At 43.3% G+C, this 22,305-nt stretch overlaps 1 protein-coding gene across 1 annotated transcript in view; it reads left to right on the top strand.

The window, feature by feature from the left end:
- The window catches only part of CCS (copper chaperone for superoxide dismutase), a 125,232-nt gene extending 103,801 nt beyond the window's left edge, over positions 1-21,431 (top strand). Inside the window, exons 6-8 of the mRNA XM_083165191.1 lie at positions 10,174-10,251; positions 13,238-13,341; positions 20,707-21,431. Coding sequence (XP_083021317.1) covers positions 10,174-10,251; positions 13,238-13,341; positions 20,707-20,860 — 336 coding nt within the window. The 3' untranslated portion in view covers positions 20,861-21,431. The remainder of the gene's footprint in view (positions 1-10,173; positions 10,252-13,237; positions 13,342-20,706) is intronic.
- The last annotated feature ends 874 nt before the right edge of the window (positions 21,432-22,305 follow it).

Raw genomic sequence — 22,305 nt, 5'->3', positions numbered from 1 at the left:
GTGCTGGCCCCTACGACCAACCATCCCAACATGTTAAGTTTGTCTACCTCTTTAGGAACCAAATGAGTTTCCTGCAGAAACGGCAAGTGAATATCTTGCTTATTAAAGAACGTGAGAACTTTCCTTCTCTTTACCGGAGAGTTGAATCTGCCTATGTTCCACATCCCTATATTCAATGAAGACATGTCGGACTGTAAGAGGAATATTGTGCGCACCACACCTGTATCCTGTGCAAGATCATGGAAGAAAAACAGGAAAACACAAAGGGGGAAGAAAAGAAATACAGGGGAGACAACAAACATAAACATGTAATATATAACTGTCTCATTATATAACATTACTAAATTATATAAAACATAGAATAGGAAAGATATGTGTTGCTTCTGGTGATAAATATATCTAGATTTTAGATCTGTATGTGATCAGATAATCTTCCGGTGTAGAATAGATCGATGCAAGCAGGTGGTAGCCATCAAACCGGACCAACACAAGTTATTACTTTACTGGATAACTGCACGTCCATATATCCCAAAAGTCTAAGCCATGGGTCCTCAAACTGCGGCCCTCCAGATGTTGTGAAACTACAAATCCCAGCATGCCTTGCCACAGTTTTGCTATAAGGAAGTGTTAAAACTGTGGCAAGGCATGCCGGGATTTGTAGTTTCACAACATCTGGAGGGCCGCAGTTTGAGGACCCATGGTCTAAGCAATCTCCGGAACAAATAGTCTTTTGAATATAGGATCTTGAGAGTTAAGTCTATATTAATACACTACAATTCTATGAAAAATAGGTGCGGAATGCAAACCGGATAGAACTTTCCTGGTAACATTTTGAAGATGAAAAGTTAAATATAGAAATCATATCATGTAGGGTTAGCAGATGTAGTAGGGTCACTGATATCTTGAGAGTTTTCATGCGACTTCTCGCGGTGATATGTTTGTGCATCTCTGGGGGATAGAAAGTCTTTATGTGAGGTACCATCATAAAGTCGGAGATGTGCTGGGTATAACAATCCAAATTTACGACCCTCTGTTATGAGTTGAGAGCAAATGGGTGCAAAAGCCTTGCGGGCCCTGGTCAGCTCCACGGAGTAGTTCTGAAAAATTAGTAATTTATGGCCCTCCCATTGAATGTCTTTCATACGTCGTGAAGCAGACCATATGGCTTGCTTATGCAAGTAGTTTAGACATCTGAACAGGGTGACGCGAGGACGAGGTTTTGTTGGTGTGGGAGGGGGTCCCACTCTGTGCACACATTCTATGACCATATCACGACAGTCCTGTTCAACTCCCAAAATAACTGGTAATGTATTTCTCACAAAGTGATGCAGGGGTGTGCCCTTCAATGATTCAGGTAGGCCCACGACCCTTATATTATTTCTTCTGGAACTGTTCTCGAAATCATCGAGCTTGTTCCAGATTTGTGAGTTATCAGTGGTTAGACCCTTAATAGTGTGGTTAACTTCTGCAATGTCATGCGTTACCGAGCCCATTACATTTTCAACATGTGACACCCTCTACATGAGAGCCTTCATCTGGAAGGTGATGTCAGCAACCGCTTGTGCCAGTAAGGGAGTCATAGTGCTTTTAATGGTATCGACCACCTCTCCATAAGTTACCGGAGTGTCTAGTGGTTTGTTTGCCTGGAGCAGGGAGAATTCTGGGTCTGTAGCAGTCTTCTTGTGTTCTGGGGTAATTTGTTCCCCATCAGTATCCCCCGTCATGTTGGTTGCGTTTATCTTGGCGTATTGTGGAACTCCCTGTGGTCACCGATGGGGTGACAAAGCGATCCATGGCATATAGTAGTGTATTAATTGTCTGGGAATTTATTTCTTATTTTAATTTATTTATTATTATTATTATTATATTTTTTCCCTTTTTTTATTATTATTATTATTATTTTTTCAATTTCTATGTTCTGAGAATGTGAGTCAAAGGTAATAATTATTAGGGATCTTTAAATCTTATAAGTATCAATGGGCAAAGGAGGGACAAAGAGAGCTGGATAGGAGAGGAGTCTGTATTAAATACAGTTGTTGCTTGCTGGTGTAAGAAGCTGAAGATGGCCGTCACTGTAATGTGTAAGGCTCAGTATGGGGAGGCAGCTACATGTGCTGTGTCACTTGCCTTTAATATTCTACCTCTCGGGTGCAGCGGTAGTCGGCCGTTCTAGAGGAGTCAGCAGGTAGTCACCAGTCACTGTGTGATGTGTCCGGTCCGAAGTGTGGCACCTCTATTAGGGTACCTGAATCTCAGACTAGCGGTGAGTTGATGGTCCCGGCTGTAAGATAAGAACAGGCCGCAACCCGCAAAGACACGAACGGGAGTCTCCCGGCTCCGCTGCCCGTCTTCAGAAGTGCTTCTCTCATGTCCTGGTTTAACCCAGTCTCTGATGTCCGTGCAGCTATGCGGAGAGGCTAAGATAGCCTATAAAAGGTTTTTATGTGGTCCGGTTCAACAGAGCTCCGTTCCCCTCTCTCCCTCACTCCATATACCCGGAACTGGAAGTCGGTGATGTCCTGTTTTACTTGAGTTGGACTTGGTCTTACTGGAACTTTACTCTATGGTTGGTCGGGACTCCCTGCTGGGTACTTACGTCTTCGTAAGTGGTGTTTCCAGGTCGGTTGACTGGAGGCCTCTAATTTTGTATTTTAGGATATGTTTACATTTTGAATATGTCTTTAACTCATTTTTTGCAACATGCTTTTCCATGTTCCCTATAGGTTGCACTATGGTATGTTCATGTATCTCATTTCACATTAGTTTATTGTATTTCCCATGGGTGGTGGCGCTAAGCCACATGTTATCCCCCTCTACAACACTACTGCAAGTTATCCCTTCCCCTGCAGTAGTTACTCCGTCCCGATATAATGGGATGTTTTTTTTTTTCCCCTTATTTTCCCTTTCCTTTTTTACCCTCCCCTTGATCACCGATTATTCTAAACAAACTTACTTTGTACTATTATACATTATCAGCCTGTATTATCATTTACTACCCATAGAATTTTGTAGATTTTCTTATGATACAGATACTTTCTCTTAACGTGAAAGGGCTGAATTCCCCTAACAAACGGCGATTAGAATTAAGGTACTTTGCTAAACAGAGAGCAGACATTGTTGCCCTCCAGGAGAAACACTTTTTGCCTTTAAAGCCTCCCTTACTTAAAGATAGCCAGTATCCTACTGGCTTTTTTTGCTAATGGCCCCTTCAAAAGAAATGGAGTGGCTATACTGTTTAATAAGTCTCTCACCTTAACCCTACATTCCCAAGTAGCAGATAAAAATGGTCGTTATCTTATCCTGACGGGCTCCCTTGACGATAGAGAAGTCACTTTAGTTTCTGTCTATGCCCCAAACTCAAATCAGATGCCTTTCCTCCGCAAACTCTGTATTAAAGTCCAGAAAGTCCGTAAAGGTCCCCTTCTCCTCATGGGTGATTTCAACTTAGTGTTAGATCCCAAACTAGACAAGTCCTTTAACTCCCCTTCTGCCTCATCTTCCCACCTCAAATCCACCTCCATTAGAATTTCGCAATCTACTAACAGAATTTGATATATGACATTTGGCGGGCACACAACCCCTCTGGACGGGAATACACTTACCATTCTCCAGTACACAATACTTATTCCCGTATTGACTATATTTTATCTGATAAATGGACGCTTCATTTAGTTAAAACTTGTGATATTCTCCCCATTACTTGGTCGGACCATGCCCCGATTACCATACATTGGGACTTTTTGAACCACTCTCCACATCACCGTCCCTGGAGATTATACCCTCACTTACTGACTGACCCGACGTCCAAGAAACTAATAGAAGACTCTATTTTACAATTCCAACAATGTAATACTCCTCAAGACACCTCTATACTAAACCACTGGTGTGCTTTGAAGGCGGTTACTAGGGGGGGCTGCTATTCAGGCAGGAGCTAGGGTAAAGAAGGCACATCAACAAAAAATAGCTGATCTAGAGGCCTCCATAAAAGATTTGGAGACTCTGAATAAAAGGAACCCTTCCAAGCTTCTCCAGAGACAACTTACTGAGGCCAGAGCCCAACTTCATAAGCTTCTCCTTACGCGTATACAAGCCGAATGGAACAGACTTGGACAGAAGTTTTATTTGGTGGGGAATAAAGCTGGAAGACTGCTCGCACGTAAATTGCGAGTCCAACAGGCTAGGAATAAAATACAATACATAAGTCCTCTGCTAATAAGAAACTCTCTAATCCCTCAGATATCTCTAACCAATTTGCCTCCTATTCTCAACTCTCTAACCTTTCTACAGATGCTACGACTCCCCAGCCTACTCTCCTCACTATTAATACCTTTTTAGCTGACCTTGACCTACCCTCGATTACAGAAGATCAATTAGATACTCTAAATGGCCCGTGGACCTTGTCTGAAGTTTACGAGACAATTAAGTCGCTTCCCAAGAATAAAGCACCAGGACCAGATGGTTTTACTAATGACTTCTATGCCTTTTTCCGCACTATACTAGCCCCTACTCTTCTGGAAGTATTTAATGAGATCGCATCTAGTGGTAAAGTCCCAGCAGAAATGTTAGAAGCCCAAATTGTTACCCAAGCTGGGAAAAGATCCTTCCTCTTGTCAAAATTACCGCCCCATATCTTTACTGAATGGTGATATTAAAATTTATGCTAAATAATCGCCTCTCGTCTAAATGCGCCCCTCCCCTCCCTGGTCCACCCAGACCAGGTAGGATTTGTATCTGGAAGACAGGCATCTGACAATACCCATAAAGTTTTTGATTTACTTGACTCCCTCCCAAAAGATCAGGGCCTTCTTCTGTTATCGCTTGATGCAGAGAAGGCCTTTGATCGCCTTAATTGGAGTTATATGCGTGAGGTACTACTTAGATTTGGCCTGCGCGATAGGATCCTCTCAGCGACATTAGCTCTTTATAGTTCCCCGTCCGCCAGGTTTTATAGTAATAGCTTTCTGTCTAACCCCTTCCCAATTTACAATGGGACCTGTCAGGGATGCCCTCTCTCCCCTCTGATTTTTGTATTAGCGATAGAACCATTAGCAGCCAAAATACGCGCAGAGGCAAATCTCCCTGGGATTTCACTAGGGTCAGCTTCTCATAAGCTCTGCATGTTTGCAGATGACGTTCTCTTACTGGTTTATGATCCATTGGTATCTCTCCCTTGCCTACATAAAATCCTAGACTCATATTCATTGGCATCCTACTATAAACTGAACACTTATAAGACTGATGCCCTCCCTATAAATTTAGATCACTCTATAGATAAGCTACGCTCTCTATATCACTATAATTGGCAAACCACTAAAATCCGAAATCTTGGCGTTCAGGTTACTCCCTCCTCTTCCTCAACCTTTGAAGCCAATATCCCTGCGCTCTTAAATTCGATCTCTACCTTTATCCAAATCCTGGCTCAATTATGACATTTCCTGGCTTGGTCGAATAGTGGCCTTTAAAATGTCCCTACTTCCCAAGCTGATGTTTCTTTTCCGCACCATCCCTTACTCTTTCCCAAAGAAATATGTAGATAAAGCTAATTCTATCATGATTTCCTATATATGGGCATCTGGTCCCCCCGGACTAGCTAGAGCTAAAATGTGTATGTCCAAAGTACATGGCGGCATTAATTTACCATTTGGCATTATATCATGAGGCGGCCCTGTTGGCCCAAGTGAGACACTTTTTCTCCCAGACTTCTAGAGGAAGCTGTGTGGGACTGGAGGAGATGACATGCCCTAAATTTTCCCTAAGTGACTTGTTCTGGTTACCCCCTGGTCTACGCCATAAGTCCCTTAAGCTTCTCCCATCTACTCGAGTCTCCCTTGCCATTCGGGACAAATTGACCCATACCATCTCCAGCAAATTCCATAATTTACCCTTAATTTCCCTCCATACTGTGGCTTATATCCTCCCTAATTTCAATGCGTCTAAATGGTATAAACAGTATAAACTGGGTATTAGGTGACCTTCTAAACGGCTCTCTTCTAAGCTCTTTCACAGAACTTCAGCACCGTTTCTCAATCCCTGATACGGATAGATTACAATATTATCAGATTAAACACTGGTGGACCAGCCTCTCTATTTCCTCTGTTACACTAATGCCTACCCTTTCACGGCTAGTTGATAGACTCCTCGGAGAAGTACACAAAGGAGAGATCTCCTTCTGGTATAGAACCCTCGTAGAACGAATTCCCTCCCCTAAGTCTAAAGCACAAATTAGATGGGAAATCGATATTGGACAGACCCTACAGGATTCTCACTGGGAATTTTTTTTTATCTCTTCCTATAAAATGTCCAGATGCTTAAACCATTCCGAAATGCATATTAAACTCCTTCATAGGCTGTACCTCACTCCAGATAGGCTACACTCGATTTGGCCTTCATGTTCAAAATACTGTTGGCGTCTATGTGGAGAGGTAGGCCATCAGTTTCATGTGTTCTGGTCTTGCCCTGGAATTACTCCTTATTGGGAAGCAGTATTCTGCCTAATAAACAAAGTTTTAGTCTTATCCCTCCTTCCTTCACCCCTCATAGCTCTTCAAAATTATTTTCCTAATACAGTTTCTACCCATCTCCACTACGTACTAGGCCATATATGTATTGCAGCTCGCGCTGTGCTAGCACAGTGTTTAGAAGCAAACGGCTCCCCCCTCTTATTTTAGGGTCGTGCAGAAAACCCATATGCATTTCCTGATGGAGACAGACCGGCCCCTCAGTCCTCCCCTCCAACCTCTTCAGTTCGGTGGAACCCCTGGAGAGTATTTTCGAAAACGAGAGAAGGAGCTGAGTTAATAAAACAAAGTATGAGTGATTCCCCCTCACCTCATGACCCTTGCTCCACAGTAATTATCCTAGGATGCAAATGCATGTATGGCATGCGATTTTTAATTGTATGACATGCGATTTTTAATTGTACAAGCACCCCTGACGGGTGCTTACTATGTTAAATGCACCCCCATTGTCAACGCCACCCCCACTATCAATGCCAACCCGAAGCGTTGCGAGCCCGCGATGGGCGGCTTTACGCGTCCTCCGACCTTTTCATACCCCCACTATCCACGTCGGCGTGGAGTTAATTTTAGATAGTGGGGAGAGCGCAGCGAGCCACCGAGCCCGAAGCGAGGCGAGTGCATGCATATTACTTGACATGTATTCCGCGTCCCCTCGCGGGGCTCACCACACTTCGGGCTCGGTGGCTCGCTGCGCTCGCCACACTATCTAAAATCAACTCCCCGCCGACGTGGATAGTGGGGTATGAAAAGGTCGGAGGATGCGTACCGCCGCCCCTCGCGGGCTTGCTGCGCTCGCCACGCTTCAGGTTGGCGTTGATAGTGGGGGTGGCGTTGACAATGCGGGTGCATTTAAGCACCCATCAGGGTGCTTGTACAATTAAAAATTGCATCGCCATTTTGCTGGCATGCGATGCTATGCGATATTTTATTGTACATTGCGGGTCTTTTCACCCGAATATCGCATCGCATACCACTAATTAAGGTATGCGATGGGCGCCATGATAATACACAAGTACCGTACCTTCCCTCCATTTCCCATGATCCCCAAACTATTGAAGAAGATCAGGGAAGATCAAGTGGTGGTTATAGTGGTTCTTCCGTTCTGGCCGAGGAGAGCGTGGTATACGAATTTAATAAGAATGGCAGTTCAGAAGCCATGGACTCTACCTATCAGAATAGATCCCCTCCATCAAGGTCCGATTCATCATCCGAAAACACTGGATGATATATCGGCCGATTTATCGGAAGTCGGCCAATCGGCCCAAAAATCGTTCTAGTGTGTGGGCACCTTAAGAGTCTTTTTTTGGGCCTATAAAATTGGGCCCAAATAAATCGGCCGATATATCATCCGGTGTTTTCGGATAATCGGTTGAAAATCGGCCGATTTCGGTCCGATGCGCGCTCCCGTGGATCTTTAGCTGAATCTTCTGATCTTACATGCTGCATGAAAGATCAGAAGATTTAACAAAAGATCCATAGGAACGCACACGGGATCTTAAGAAAAATCTTTGGTAAAGATGTGAGCTTGCCTGAAATCTTTTGTCCTGGACAGGCAAAAGATTTGAAGGCTAATTTATGCGCACATCTTATGATCACAGATCTTTCTAGTGTGTGGGCACCTTTAGGGGTCTCTGAAGAGGTTGTGGAAGTATTATTAAAAGCGAGAAAGGAAATATCCTCACGTGTCTGTTACAGAGTACAGGCTGTGTAAAAGATTTCTAGGTAATACCGACTACTACAGTGTTGCAATTTTTACATGATGGTTTTAACCGGGGATTGGCTGTAGCCACTATCAAGAGTCAAATCCCAGCATTAAGTGTCTTACTGGACAGATCTTTAGCGGAGGACAAGTTAATAAAAGGATTTGTGGAAGCAATTAAAATTCGGCCTACATTGCTGTAATTGGTAGCACCCTTGGGAATTGAATAAAGTACTATCCATGTTGATCAAACAACCATTTGAACCCATGGAAGAGAGTTCGATGAAACATTATTTTTCTAGTAGCAGTGACTTTAGCCAGAAGGATCAGTGAGCTTAAAGCTCTTTGGATGGAGGAATCTTACTTGATTATATTTCCAGACAAGGTGGTACTCCGAAAACATCCAGATTTCCTACCCAAAGTCGTGACTTCATTCCATTTGAATCAGGAAATTGTTCTACCCAGTTTCTTTCCAGAACCGAAAGATGATGAACAGGAAAATTGGCATACTCTTGATCTAGTTAGAGCAATGAAGATCTATCTGACAAGAACAGAGTTAATCAGGAAAGATAAAAATGTATTTGTTATTCCGGAAGGTCCCAGGAAAGGGCGACATCCATCAAAACAGACCATGGCACGTTGGATTACAGAAGTTATAGCTATGGCCTATAAATCAGAAGGTTTGAAAGTTACAGTGGTGATTAAGGCACATTCCACGAGGGCGATGGCTACATCTTGGGCTAGGAAGGCAGAAGCATCGGTGGCGGAGATATGTAAAGCAGCTACTTGGTCTTCGATCAATACATTTACTAGACATTATGCTCTAAATGTTCCTACCGCCCATTTTGGGAGTTATGTATTACAAGCGGCTTTCAAGAAGTGATGAAGCCGAATAAAAAATTTATTGCATGATATTTATCCCTCCCTATTTTTTTATTCTATGCTTGGGTATGTCCCAGTGTTATGGCTGCCATGGGGATCGTAGAAGAAAGGGACGGATTATACTTACCGATAATTTCTTTTCTTCCTAGAGATCCCATGGCAGCCATTTATTACCCTCCCTATTATATGTGTTTTTTTCCAGGTAAAGAATACGGAGACACTCGAAAGACACACAGGAGGGTGAGAGGAGGGGTATTATACCCAAGGTGGGCAGTACCAGAAAAAACATCCAGTCTAGATTGGAAGGAGGCAGGGATAACCCAGTGTTATGGCTGCCATGGGATCTCTAGGTAGAAAAGGAATTATCGGTAAGTATAATCCGTCCCTTTTTTGTTTGTTTGTTTCTTGCATTGACTGTTGTCGGTTGCCTTTAAGTTATTTCTTTATCCTGTTATTCTGTTACTCTCTGACTCTCATTGGGTTAGGTAAAAGTAAACTCTGTCATGGAGGATATAGAGCAGTGATGGCTAACCTTGACACTCCAGCTGTTGTTAAACTGCACATCCCAGCATGCACTGCTACAGTTTTACTATTTGGCCATGCCAAAACTGATGCAGGGCATGCTGAGATGTGTAGTTCAACAACAGCTGGAGTGTCAAGGTTAGCCATCACTGATATAGAGCATGGGGGATGGAGCCTGTACCAAACCTATCCACATTTAAAGTGCCAAGCTCATACAGTACAGAATATACCCTACACAACCTGTGACATGGCATATAGAATCTGATTGGTACTTTATCTCCTCCAACTTTATCTCTCTCACAGGATTAGTACATAGAACCCTAAAAGTATTTGTCTGCACACAGAGAAGGTGCTTGCCAGCTCTGCACTGCAGTCTTCTTGGCCAATACTATACATGCATCACAAGTCTTCTATTAGGGGGATCTTGTATTAGAAACTGGTGGACAATGACTTTAGATAAAGGATTTGCCAAGCTTGTTTGATAGCAATACAAACAATTTTATTGCACCTTGCATGTTGTATTCATTAATACATTCTTTCTTTCATGATTAGCATGTCGGGGACCTGGGAAATATCTTGGCTGGAGGTGATGGGCGTGCAACATTTAGGATTACTGATGAGCGTGTGAAGGTAAGAGGGTCAATCCTTTTTCTTTGATATGCTGACACAAGCTTGCTATATATTTATTTTAGGTTTTATATTTCTCCCAATTAGTATGGGCTCTTCTCCTATTTTGCCTTTTAGCTTTCTATTGGTATGTTTAACTAGATTGCGAACTCAAAAGGGGTTGGAGGTGGGGGTTAGGGAAAGGGGAGGGAGGGAAAGATTGGGAGAGAATGGAGAAAAAGGCTCAAAAATCAGTATGGGGGTGAACGATTGGTTTAATGATGCTTGATAATGGGGGGTAATGTCCTGATTGGTTTAATAATCAGTATGGGGGTTTTAGCTTTCTATAGATAAGGGCTGGTTCCAATTTTTCAGGGATGCATTTAAACTGTTCATACAAATCCGATCTAGGGCCTGATTCTGGTTCACTTGCACAAGCAAAATCTCTCTCTCATGTGCACTGCAGGGGGGCTGTTGTAACATGTAGAGAGAGTTAGATTTGGTTGAGTTACTTTTTTTTCTGTGCAGAGTAAATACTGATGGCTTTATTTTTCACTGCAATATAGTTTGAAGTACAAACCCCACCCAAATCTTACTTTATGCATGTGTTACATCTGCCCCCCCCCCCCCCCCCCTGCAGTGCACATGGGTTTGACCATTATAGAGATATTTTATTTTGCAAGTGAACCAGAATCAGGCCTCTATTTGCTGAGTACAAAAGTGCAGTTAAGGCCCTTGAACCAACATTGGGAATACAGATTTTCCTTTCCAACTCCATGCCATATTGGTTTATCAGTTGTGTAGGGACAAAACCTAACACACTACTTTAATATTCTCTATCTAACCATTCAACTAGTTGGATGGTTGAACCAAAAATCTGTTAATGGTGAATGTAGGTTAGACTGTGCTCACTGATTGGGCACCAATTAATACCAAGGGAGTGAGACCTGCACTGCAGATGTTTCATGAGCATCATTGCATACCGCATAAACCCATCCTCTTACAGAATCACAATCACACTTGCTAATAGAGCAATACCTTGCAGATTTCTATCACACATGTGTGTGTGTGTGTGTGTGTGTGTGTGTGTGTGTGTGTGTGTGTGTGTGTGTGTGTGTGTGTAACTTTTAACAAAAGTTCTAAAATAAGATCATACACTTGCAAAACAGTAGAATGAGGGGAAAGGCCGCACACAATACATGCTTCTCCCCTCATACAGCACGTTATGCTAACCAACCATCCCCACCAGCCCTCCTGCCTTCGACATCCTCCACAGCCACCCCTGCTAGAGTCACGGCGCCGGCGCCTACATCCTCCACAGCAGCGGCCGCTACTGATGAAGTCACACAGCCTGCAGGAGGGAGGATAAGGTGCAGCGCACGGGCCAGCCCTGCTACAGGTACTAAAGGTGCGTGCTGTTGGATGGATGGAGAGTGCGGGACGCAATGTATAAGTGAACAGTCCCAAGTGGGAAGTTTCACTTCTTTACAACATGGCTCCTCTGCCAACCCTGAGGCTGCCTACACCTATCCCACAGCCCCCACTGCTCTGCTCACAGACTGGGGGTGAACTGGGTCTGCCTGTTAGTGTACAGGCCTGCCGGTGCCAAGGAAGGGGGTGCCATATGGGGGATGCCCCTGGGGCGCTGCTGCCTGTCACCCTCCTGCACCCTTCCCAGGAAGGAGTTTGTAAAAGTTGTAACATGGGTCCCACAGGCCGGCAGAGCAGCAATTGGGTCCGGGCCACAGATACTAACACCTGTTGCATATAGTGCCTGGCTGCTGAAAGTCACTGCACACACTATAGTCACTGCTTTGCTGCCACTGTTGTGTGTATGTGAGCAATGGTGTGAAGAGTGCACGTAGGGCGTGATGAATCACCTAGTATAAATATATATTATTAGTAGAGACAGGATTATATGCAACATAAAAAGCTTGAAATATGCATGCAAATATGCATGAAAAATACTTAAAATATGCCTGAAAAGTGTTAAAATATGCTGCATTAAATAATAACAAAAGTAATTATTGACTTATTTATTTAAAAATCAGCATACAATTAGTTGCAAATAAACCGCAAAAATAGGCCCACAGCATCTGCAGATGTCTAGTGCTGTACACAGGATTTTTTTTCTTCCTGGCTGCTACAGCAGACTGCAGCATCCAAAGCTCTTGTTGCATCAACTACACGGACCCTCATCTCCAGCGCGATGGATCAAATGTCAGCATAGCGTGTGAGGGCGGCGCAGTGGAAGGCTTCCTCCCTGCGCTGCATTCCTCCGCGCCGCGTGATGTCACAACCCTTCCGCCCGCCTCCTCTGCTGCAGAAGTCTGTCTCTTGGTGTAAAGTCCCAGGCCAGGGGCAGGCAAAGGTTCAGGAGCTTTGTAATAGCATCCGCCCTGACTGACTTTTATCACCATGGATTGGCAGCCTAGAGCAGTGTCAGACATAGCGTACATCCAAGGTTCCCCACACTGCGCACATATTGCCCCAGCCTGCACACTCTACCACTACCAGGCCAGCAGCAGCAGGGCATTGCAGTGCTGTGGCTCGCGGGTGGGAAGAGGGTTGGGCCTAAAATATGCACATCACTAGATTTTAGGTAAAATATGCAATAACCAGTGAGAATGGGCAAAATATGCAAATGCATATGAAAATATGCAAATGCATATAATCCTGTCTCTAATTATTAGTAACTGCACCTCCACCTCAGAAGCGCAGGTCTCAGAAACCCCCCCCCCCCCCCCCCCTTGGTAAAAATCTGGTAGTGCTAGAAGGGACACAACAATGGTTGTTCAGACAAATTGGAGAAATCCATATGATAGTTTTTGTCTGTTTTATGGCATTTGGGAGCAAACATTTGATGGGTTCAGTTTCGAGGATGGCTCTATCTGTAGCAGTGGGAGTCAGTTGCAGATGTTTCTTGTTTGACTGACATTTTATATCATGTTAATGAAAATTGCAATAATACTAAAATGCTACATTTTGCTTATTTAAAATTGCTTTAAAGATATGGAATGTCATTGGCCGTTCATTAATGGTGGATGAAGGAGAAGATGACCTTGGATGTGGCAATCACCCGTACTCTAAAGTTACAGGAAACTCAGGCAAAGGGTAAGAAATTTCTCTAGAATGCTAGAATATAGGACTAAGCCACTATCATAAATGATACTACATATTTTTTTATTTAATTTTTTATATTGTGGGGGTTTTTTTCAATTTTTTTTTAGATCATATCCGTGTACTCCCCAGCACCTCAGGACTAACAATCCTGTCACCAGACATTCCTCTGGCCGGGCAGAGTGGTGCACTTTGCTGGTGTGGTGCGCTCTGCATCAGTCTTCTTGTGGGAGCAGTGTCAGCCCCGTAGGCTGTGTCACAATGGGCGTTCCCCTGTCCCCGCACGCGGTGTCTGTTGTAACCAGCGCGCCTTCTGAGAGTAGCAGTCAGCGCACCCTGTGAGGAGGTGATCCCGCGGTGTGGAAGAGAGTGTGTGTGCAGTGTGTCCCTGTTTCCCACCAGCTATCCCCGCCGGAGGGAGCTGTCAATCATCGCCAGAGAGTTCCCTGTATGTAGCACTGCTTGGCTCCCATCTAACCTGATTGGGGCTTCCCCTCTCTGGCATGGTGTCTCCCATCTCACCTGGACGGGCACCCTCTCTCCGGCGCAGTGAGGAGGAGGGGTAATCCCCCCCCCCTCCCCGGCAATGTACCCTGGCAGCGAGCATGCAACCACTGGCTTCAATCTTGCAACCCGTAGCAACGTGCTTTTAGGTATTATGGCGTGGGGTATATGTAATGGGCATTATGGCGTGTGGTATAATATGTAATGGGTATTACGGCGTGGAATAATGTGTAATGGGCATTATGGTGTGCGGCATAACGTGTAATGGACATTACGGCATGTAATGAGTGTGTCACGTGTAGATTTTTGGTGCGCACTGTCTGCATTTTTAGTGTGTGTTTGGCAGTGTGGGCTGAGAGGTTTTTTTTTGTAAGTGCAATGGGCGCTGCTAAACACACCCCTATTACAGTGCAGCACCCCACTTTTTCTATCGGGACGACCCCCCCCCCCACCCGGTTACTACTTGATGCCACCTGGCTGGAAAAAATTTCAGGGAAGAACACTGATATTCTTTCCCAGGTCCCTAAATGTGCATTAATGTTTCATCTCTATATACTGAGACATTAATGTACATCCTAAAAAGTCCTGGTAAATTGAAAACCGTTTTACTTTTGTTAAGATTGCATGCTTTTGTGTCCAAAGTATTGGAAAAAAGGAGGGGTTTCCCTAGAAAGGCAGCCACTGGGGTTCAGGATTGTTAGTCCTGAGGTGTAGGAATAACCAAGGAAAAGAAAAAAGTATTATGCCCTCAAACTTGGTAAACAAGGTGCCAAGTATAAAGAAAGCTGGAATGTTTAATTACCGTCCAACATTTCCATAAAATGTTGGTGGTTTGTGTCCAAGATGAAATACAGGTTGAGTATCCCTTATACAAATATCCATTATCCAAATGATTCCGAAAACCATACATTCCAGAAAGTGGGGGGAAAAAATGATTTTATTTTTTTGCTTAAAGCACTGCTGGGACATCTGTAACAGAGAAGAAAAGACAAAATTTATATACTCTACCACCTGGATGGCAGAGAATATATGGAGCGCTTAGAGAGATGAGTGGATATTGCCAAGCTGCTCACACCTGGGGGTGGTAAGGCCCCTGTATAGCTTGTGAAGAATCTGACAACCACAGTCAGGAGAAATTCCCTTCGGTGGGAAGAAGACTGCAGAGGTTTGCTGTGCGTTGGCAAGATTCCACCAATAAAGATGGACTCTATCAGTAATTACAAGAGGTTACCGTATAGAGTTAGACAGATTTCCTGTAAAGGGACGATTTCTGAAGTCAAGGGATCAATTGAGTCACAAGCATAATAATTCAAGATCTGCTAAAACCAGAGGCTGTGGAACCCATTCCATTCAAGGAGAGAGGGAAGGGGTTTTACTCCAGAATGTTTTTATTCCGAAAAACATCAGGAGCATTTCGTGCAATTCTGGACTTTAGAAGTCTGAGCAGACACATGAAGATAAAGAAGTTCAATATGGAATCCCTGAAATCGATATAGCTGGGAATAAAGCAGTCAGACTTCATGGCATCTATCGACCTGAAAGATGCATATTTCCATGTTCCCATCTTCAAGTCAGACAGAAAGTTCCTAGGGTGATGTGTCCTCGGTCATCATCTCCAATTCACTTGTCTCCCGTTTAGGCTATCGGCCTCTCTGAGGGTCTCTATGAAGGTTTTAGTCAGTCTGATCACTCACATAGGACCATATGGCTATTCCCTGAAGTCTTATCTCGACGATCTCCTTATTGTGGCAGGACAGAAAAAGAAGTGGCCAAGGCAGTAGAGAGGACAATTTGTTGTTCTAGAAACACACGGATGGTTGATCAATCGAGGAAAAGAGTCATTTGAAACCCTGTTCCTAGGCGTTATGATAGATACAGAAAATTACATGATCTACCTTTCGCAAGAAAGATGTCTCAGAATTTGTCTCTTGGCCACAACTGTACAAAGTCAGAAAGATCATTCTGCGACAGGTTATTCGACTCCTAGGGATGCTGTCATCAACTATAGACGTAGTGCCATTGGCGAGATGGTGGATGAGGACCCTTCAGAGCGAAACTCTACATTCTAATAAAGAGAAAGACAGACTTGAATATCAAGATACAACTCAGTCAGGAAGCAAGAGAGACTCTACACTGGCGGATCAGTCCGCAACTACAGGTCAGAAGCACTTCCCTAGCACAACCCTGTTACACGGTACTGACAACGGATGCAAGTCTGACAGGTTAAGGAGCCCACTTCTTCCCTTTTGGCCCAGGAGAAGTTGATTTCTGACAGTCCAAAGAATGACGACCCAAGATCCGTGACATCTTACAGTCATGTCCAATCTATTGAATCTATTTGCCCTCTAAAGCATCCTGATATCACTACTCTTTGCTTGACGGCGTGGAAATTGAAGGGCAATACTAGAAGAAAAAGGGGTATCTGGTCAGGTCGCTCAATTCCTCATCAAAGCTAGAAAGAGAAACTCTTCTCAGATTTATTATAGGATCTGGAGGAAGTTTGTTTATTGGTCTGAATCCTATCCTGAAGACGTCGGATTTAAGATTCCCTGTATTCTTCAGTTCCTCTGAGGGGTTTGAAATGGGTCTAGCAGCCTCAACTCTGAATTTTCAGATCTCTGCTTTGTCGGTTCTACTACAAATAAGACTGTCAGAGGACGTCCTGATTTAAAAGATTCTGTCAAGCGTTGAGGAGGGAGAGACCAAGGGTTAAAAATCCCTTGGCCCCGTGGCACTTGAACTTAATACTGAATGCCCTTACAGCTTCACCTTTCGAACCCCTCGAGAATATATCTCTGAAGTTCATTATGTGGAAGGTGGTTTTCTTGACAGCAATAACTTCTGCCAAAAGGGTCGGCGAACTACAGGCCCTCTGGGCTGAAGAGCCGTATTTAAACATCTTCCCAGACAGAGTGGTACTAAGAACAAATCCTGCCTTCCTCCCGAAGGTAGTCTCTGAATTTAACTTGAAAAAGCAAGTGGTTCTATCCGAATCCAAGAGATGAGAAAGAAAGAAGCGTCCATATGCTGGATGTCCTTTGAGCAATTTCTATATATCTTCAAAGGGTTAAAGAAGTATGGAAAACCAAACAACTGTTTGTCCTACATTCAGGGCATAGAAGAGGCGAAGCTGCTTCTAAAGTGACTATATCAAGGTGGATCAAAGAGCTAATCTCATTCATCTAGAAGAACAACGTCCTGAGGGGCGTGGCTTGGGCGGACATGTAGGGAGAGTTCTTCTCCTGCTGCTCCCTGCTTCAACTATCCGCCCATCTTGACTGTGCCCTTTCCCGCTGAGTGGCCTGTGGTGGAGGGGGAAGCTGCCTGGACCATCCTTACCAGCTTTGTTATCGCCGACGGGCGCCAGGTGGAGAGATCCGGGGTCCGACGCCGCATAGCTCCCGGGCATGGAGACGAGGGCGCAATCTTGCTGCTGCTGCCGCCATCCTCGTGGGGACACGTTCCGGCCAGCGGTGCGGTCTCCCTGCTGGGCCCAGAGCCTGTGTGCTGCGGGCATACTGCCCAGCCGAATCTCCCACTCCTGCTACCGACTGTGATACGTCCTGGCGTGGGATCTCCCGTTGCGCAACGCGGAGGCAAGAGGGAGAGGACAGTCGTCTTGCCTGGAGGACCGCCCCAGAATTGTCACCATCCTCCTATATTTGGGCCTGTAAATTCCTGACTTTCCCTGTTTTTACAGCAGTACTGCTCACAGTATGCTCTGTACTGTATATCAATATCAATGCTCTTGTTCTACTAGTGCTGTAACATATATGCACTAGTTTATCCTGTAGCCATAATTACAGTCTGGGTCACAGCTCTCCTGTTTTGTCGACTTAAGACTGCATCTAAAAGCCTTACCCTATTTAAAGGGAATATCCTGCTATATAACAAAAGTTCCCTACAGCCTCCTGCTATACCTTATTATTGGGAGGTGTGCTAGCCACCTCCAGTTTTTTTTCTCTGTATCCTTTTCTAGTGGCTGGCCTGGTTTTTCCGGCACTTTAAACATCTCACTCGAAATATAGATACACAAATGCTCCTACGCATAGGCTTATCAACATGTTGGCCGAGTCCCTATCTAGTAAAGCTGTTAATACCTCTACAGATGGTTTATGCACTACTGCTGCTGATACTGCTACAGATGGTCTATGCACTACTACTGCTGTTACTGCTACAGATGGTCTATGCACTACTGCTGCTGTTACTGCTACAGATGGTCTATATACTACTGCTGTTACCGCTACAGATGGTCTATATACTTCTACTGCTGACATCGCTACAGATGGTCTATATACTTCTACTGCTGACACCGCTACAGATGGTCTATATACTACTACTGCTGACACCGCTACAGATGGTCTATATACTACTACTGCTGACACCACTACAGATGGTCTATACACTACTACTGCTGTTACCGCTACAGGTGGGCTATACACTACTACTGCTGTTCTAAAGAGGAATATCCTCTTCATACCACATATATTATTATATTATACTATACTGTATTATATATACATATTATACCCTGCCAGTACAGCATGCTAGCGGGGATGAGAAGGCTATACCTCCGCCTGAGGCCTTTGCAACATCTACGGCTCCTCTATTTACTCCCACCTTGGATATATATTTCTCAGTAGTCTCGCCCATACCTGCAGATCCTTATTACTCCAAATGTGAATGTCTTAATGTTGCTGTGGCCCACTCATACCTCTTCGAATTGCTCCTGGTGAAAGTAACAACTCTCTCGGATTATTTGATTACATACCCTAAACGCTCTCCTTGGTCTCTCCGAGTGAACTGGGCCATGAACCACAGTTTGCTTGGTGTGTCCCCGGGCGTGTATGACGGAGGGACTGCTGAACTTTTGGATACGCTGTGGAGGAGGGCCGGGCTGGACTAATAATTCTCTTTTTATATTTTCTCTCCTTGCTGGCATGCACTTCTGTATTTGTTTTTCCATTATATTTTATAAGACACAGTATAATCTGTAACGGTTATATATGAGACAGAATCCTCTTTATATTGTAATTACGCTGCAGCATCCTTGTTATGCTAGTTAATATTTATCAAGTCATTGCCCCGTTCAGCCCGTTCACCTACTATCCGAACATGGGGGGCGGGTGGGAGGGAGGGTTTAGCTTACTGTAGTAGGTTAATTAATAATAGTGTAGTTAATATATTAGGTGGGGAATATGGGAGGGGGTAGGTTAGATTTCTGGCACAATTAGCTAACACAGAAGCTAAAGGCTACTAATTTATTCTCTCTTATAGGTTAGGGGTCGGTTTCTTTAAGGGATCCAAGTACGCCTGAGTTGGGAGTGGGTTGTACAGGGTGGTGGGTTATATGGTAGGGTTGTTTTGGGTAGATTTAAAGGGGGATTGGGTTTAATGGGGAGAGGTAGTGGGATGGGATATTTAGTTTAATATAGATGACATTTTGCTGTTTGTTTCTCCTTGAAGGGTTGTAATATACTTATGTATGTTAATATCCTGTAGCTATACTCCTTTTTCTCCTGAACTATCAGTGCCCGGATGGTGCCTTTTCGGGTTAAATGTTTTCTATATATTGATGAAGGGAGTCCATATCCTTTCATTCACCCTAAATGTGTTCATTACCTCATGATTAATCCATTGGCGCTTGATTTTACATGTTGAATGTACAGTTTGTCTTTGTCAGGGAATTCTTTATTTGTTGGGAATTATCTCATTCTCTGTATGAAAAATGTCAATAAAAACTACTCAATTTAAAAAAAGAAAACGACCTGGAGGTACCTGAAAATCTTAAGGCACACTCTACCAGGACAATAGCAACGTCATGGGCAAGAAAAGCGCAGGTCTCCACTAAAGACATCTGTCTAGCAGCGACATGGCCGTCCGTTCATACATTTGCTAAATTCTATAAAGTTGATGTATCTCCCGTCCACTGTGATGTAGTAATCTTAAATATATTATTCAAGCTTCATTGACTTGTGTCGTTTATTACTGTTTCCCCCCCAGGATGTTATGCTTTGGTACTTCCCAGAGTAAAGGCTGGCATGGAGAGTGAGGAAGAAAAGTGCAAATTATACTCACGATAATTTTGTTTCTTCTGAACCACTCCATGGCAGCCTACAATTTCCCACCCTATGACTATGTTCTGTGGTTGGAGACCCTCAAAAGACTAAGGAATGAAGGGGAGGCAGTATATACCCGAGGTGGGCGGAGCTATGGATTAAGCTACCTGTCTAGAACTGGAGGAAAGGGAATAACACCCAGAGTAAAGGCTGCCATGGAGTGGTTCAGAAGAAACAAAATTATTGTGAGTATAATTTGCACTTTATCAGAAGTTTACAGAAAAATTAAATTGCAAACTGTTTCATCCCCTGTATTTTCAATAGTGATGATTTTTTGGGAACAAAGCATTTTGTCTTAGATTAAAGGGGTGCAACTTTTGAGGCTTTGAACTCCCTGGGGCATATGTAATAGCGTCAGAAGTTTGTGGAGGTGTGGGATGCTGGCTGAACATAAACTATTTTTTAAAGCTGCAATCCTTTCAAGGTAAAACCAGTCTTGTAAAAGTTTGTTGCTTTATAAAAAAAAAAAAGTCAAAATTTGGTCAACATCCTGCACCTCCAGCGAACTCTGATGCTATTAACTACGCCCCCAAATGCGGGCCATAAATATTTTTTTTGGACTCCACATTTACCATAAATGCAATACCTTCGGATGAGAATTACCTCTTTGTGGTTGGCCGAAATCATCATTCGTTTGGGCCTAGGTTGGAATCTGTGAGAAACCCGGTTTTAATTATTTTGTGTCTTTGCTCTGTACATCGTTCTGTTTCCTTAACACAATTGTCCTCTTTAACAGGTTGGCTTTTGGCATCATTGCCCGCTCTGCAGGCCTTTTTGAGAATACAAAGAAAATTTGTTCTTGTGATGGAGTGACCATTTGGGAGGAAAGAGATTGTCCAATTGCTGGACCAGGCCGAAAAAACATGCAGACCACATCTGCTCACCTGTAATCTCACCTGCACAGAGTTTTTTTTTTTCTCTTTCTGAATATAATTGTAAAGTGAACGCATCGTCTAGCCAGCTGGCTTGATTAATCACAAAAACAGTGTGTCAATACGATCACCAGATTAATTGATGCTTACAGAATTCTACAGGATCGCTCATTCTGCAATGCAAATAAACCAAAAAGTTTTTTTTCAAAAATGTACCTAGAACTTTTTTTTTTTTTACTTTTCTTAAAGTGCGAGAATAATTTCCTGTTTTAATATATTAATATATTTTTTATTTTATCTGAGTAAGTGCCTGCAAAATAAAATCATTAAGTTAGAGAAGAAATGTAACCTATAAAATTTCACTGCAATTTCATTAATTTAATCAGATTTATTTTATTTTTTTACAACAGAATATAAACCTGAAGAGCAACATGGACGTATCACTTATAAGTGTGTCCTTTAAACTAATGTGCGTGTCTGAGATTTGAGACTCTCATCAATGTACTAATGCCATTATGTTTATATAAAGAGGTTGTATCAAGATTGATTTTGAAATGAAACTTCTAAATAAAATGGATCTTTGCCTCTAGTTTACTTGCAAAAACAGTCGCTAGACATTGTATGTCTCCAGAAGACTAATCTTTTACCACCGGAAGTTTTAAAACTTCAAATGATGAAATGAGGATACTTGCCTCAGCACCATATAATTCCAAATTGAGAGGAATTGTGTTCTTGGTGTCCAGATCCCTTCCTGTAGAGGTCACCTCGGTGGTCAGACACCGAAGGTAGATATCTTATAGCTGAAGTTAAAATTGCGTCCAAACCCCATGTCATATGTTCTATTTATGCACCTAACACATATTTTAAATCTTTCTTTAAGAAGATTATTAATCTGCTCACCCCATATGCTACCTCACCCTTAATACTATGTGGAGATTTTAATCTCCCTTCACATCCCATTCTAGACAGATCTTCCATCCCAAGTAAACCTAGAAACTCCCCAAGGATAGACCTCTGATTCCTACTTTAAAGCCTACAATTAACAGATGTGTGGAGGGCCCTTCACCCTACCCAAAGAGAGTTCACCTGTCTATCCGCTGCACACCACAGCTTCTCACGCATAGACTATGTTTGTGTCTCTAATACACTTATACCCCAGATAAAAGTAGCAAAAATATATCCCATTATTCTTTCAGATCACGCTTTAGTTCACATCTCCCTCCAGACCTCCAAAGAATTATCACCACATAGGTCATGGAAATTCCCCTCACAACTCACTAAATCTATCCCCTTTCGTGATTGCTTAGCCCAAGGCGTGGGATGAATTTCATTCTCATCATGTGGACTGTTTGGCGTCTAACCCATCATTATACTGGATGACAGCCAAATCGGTACTTCGTGGCTCAATTATGGACTATGAGAAAAAGCAGAAAAAAATAGTGTCTGAGTCCTACAATTTGGCT

The sequence above is a fragment of the Crinia signifera genome, chromosome 11 (assembly GCF_055691185.1).
Source record: "Crinia signifera chromosome 11, ASM5569118v1, whole genome shotgun sequence".
Classification (NCBI taxonomy): Eukaryota; Metazoa; Chordata; class Amphibia; order Anura; family Myobatrachidae; genus Crinia; species Crinia signifera.
Note: the sequence above shows the minus strand (reverse complement) of the source record. Positions and strands in the feature narration are given on the sequence as shown.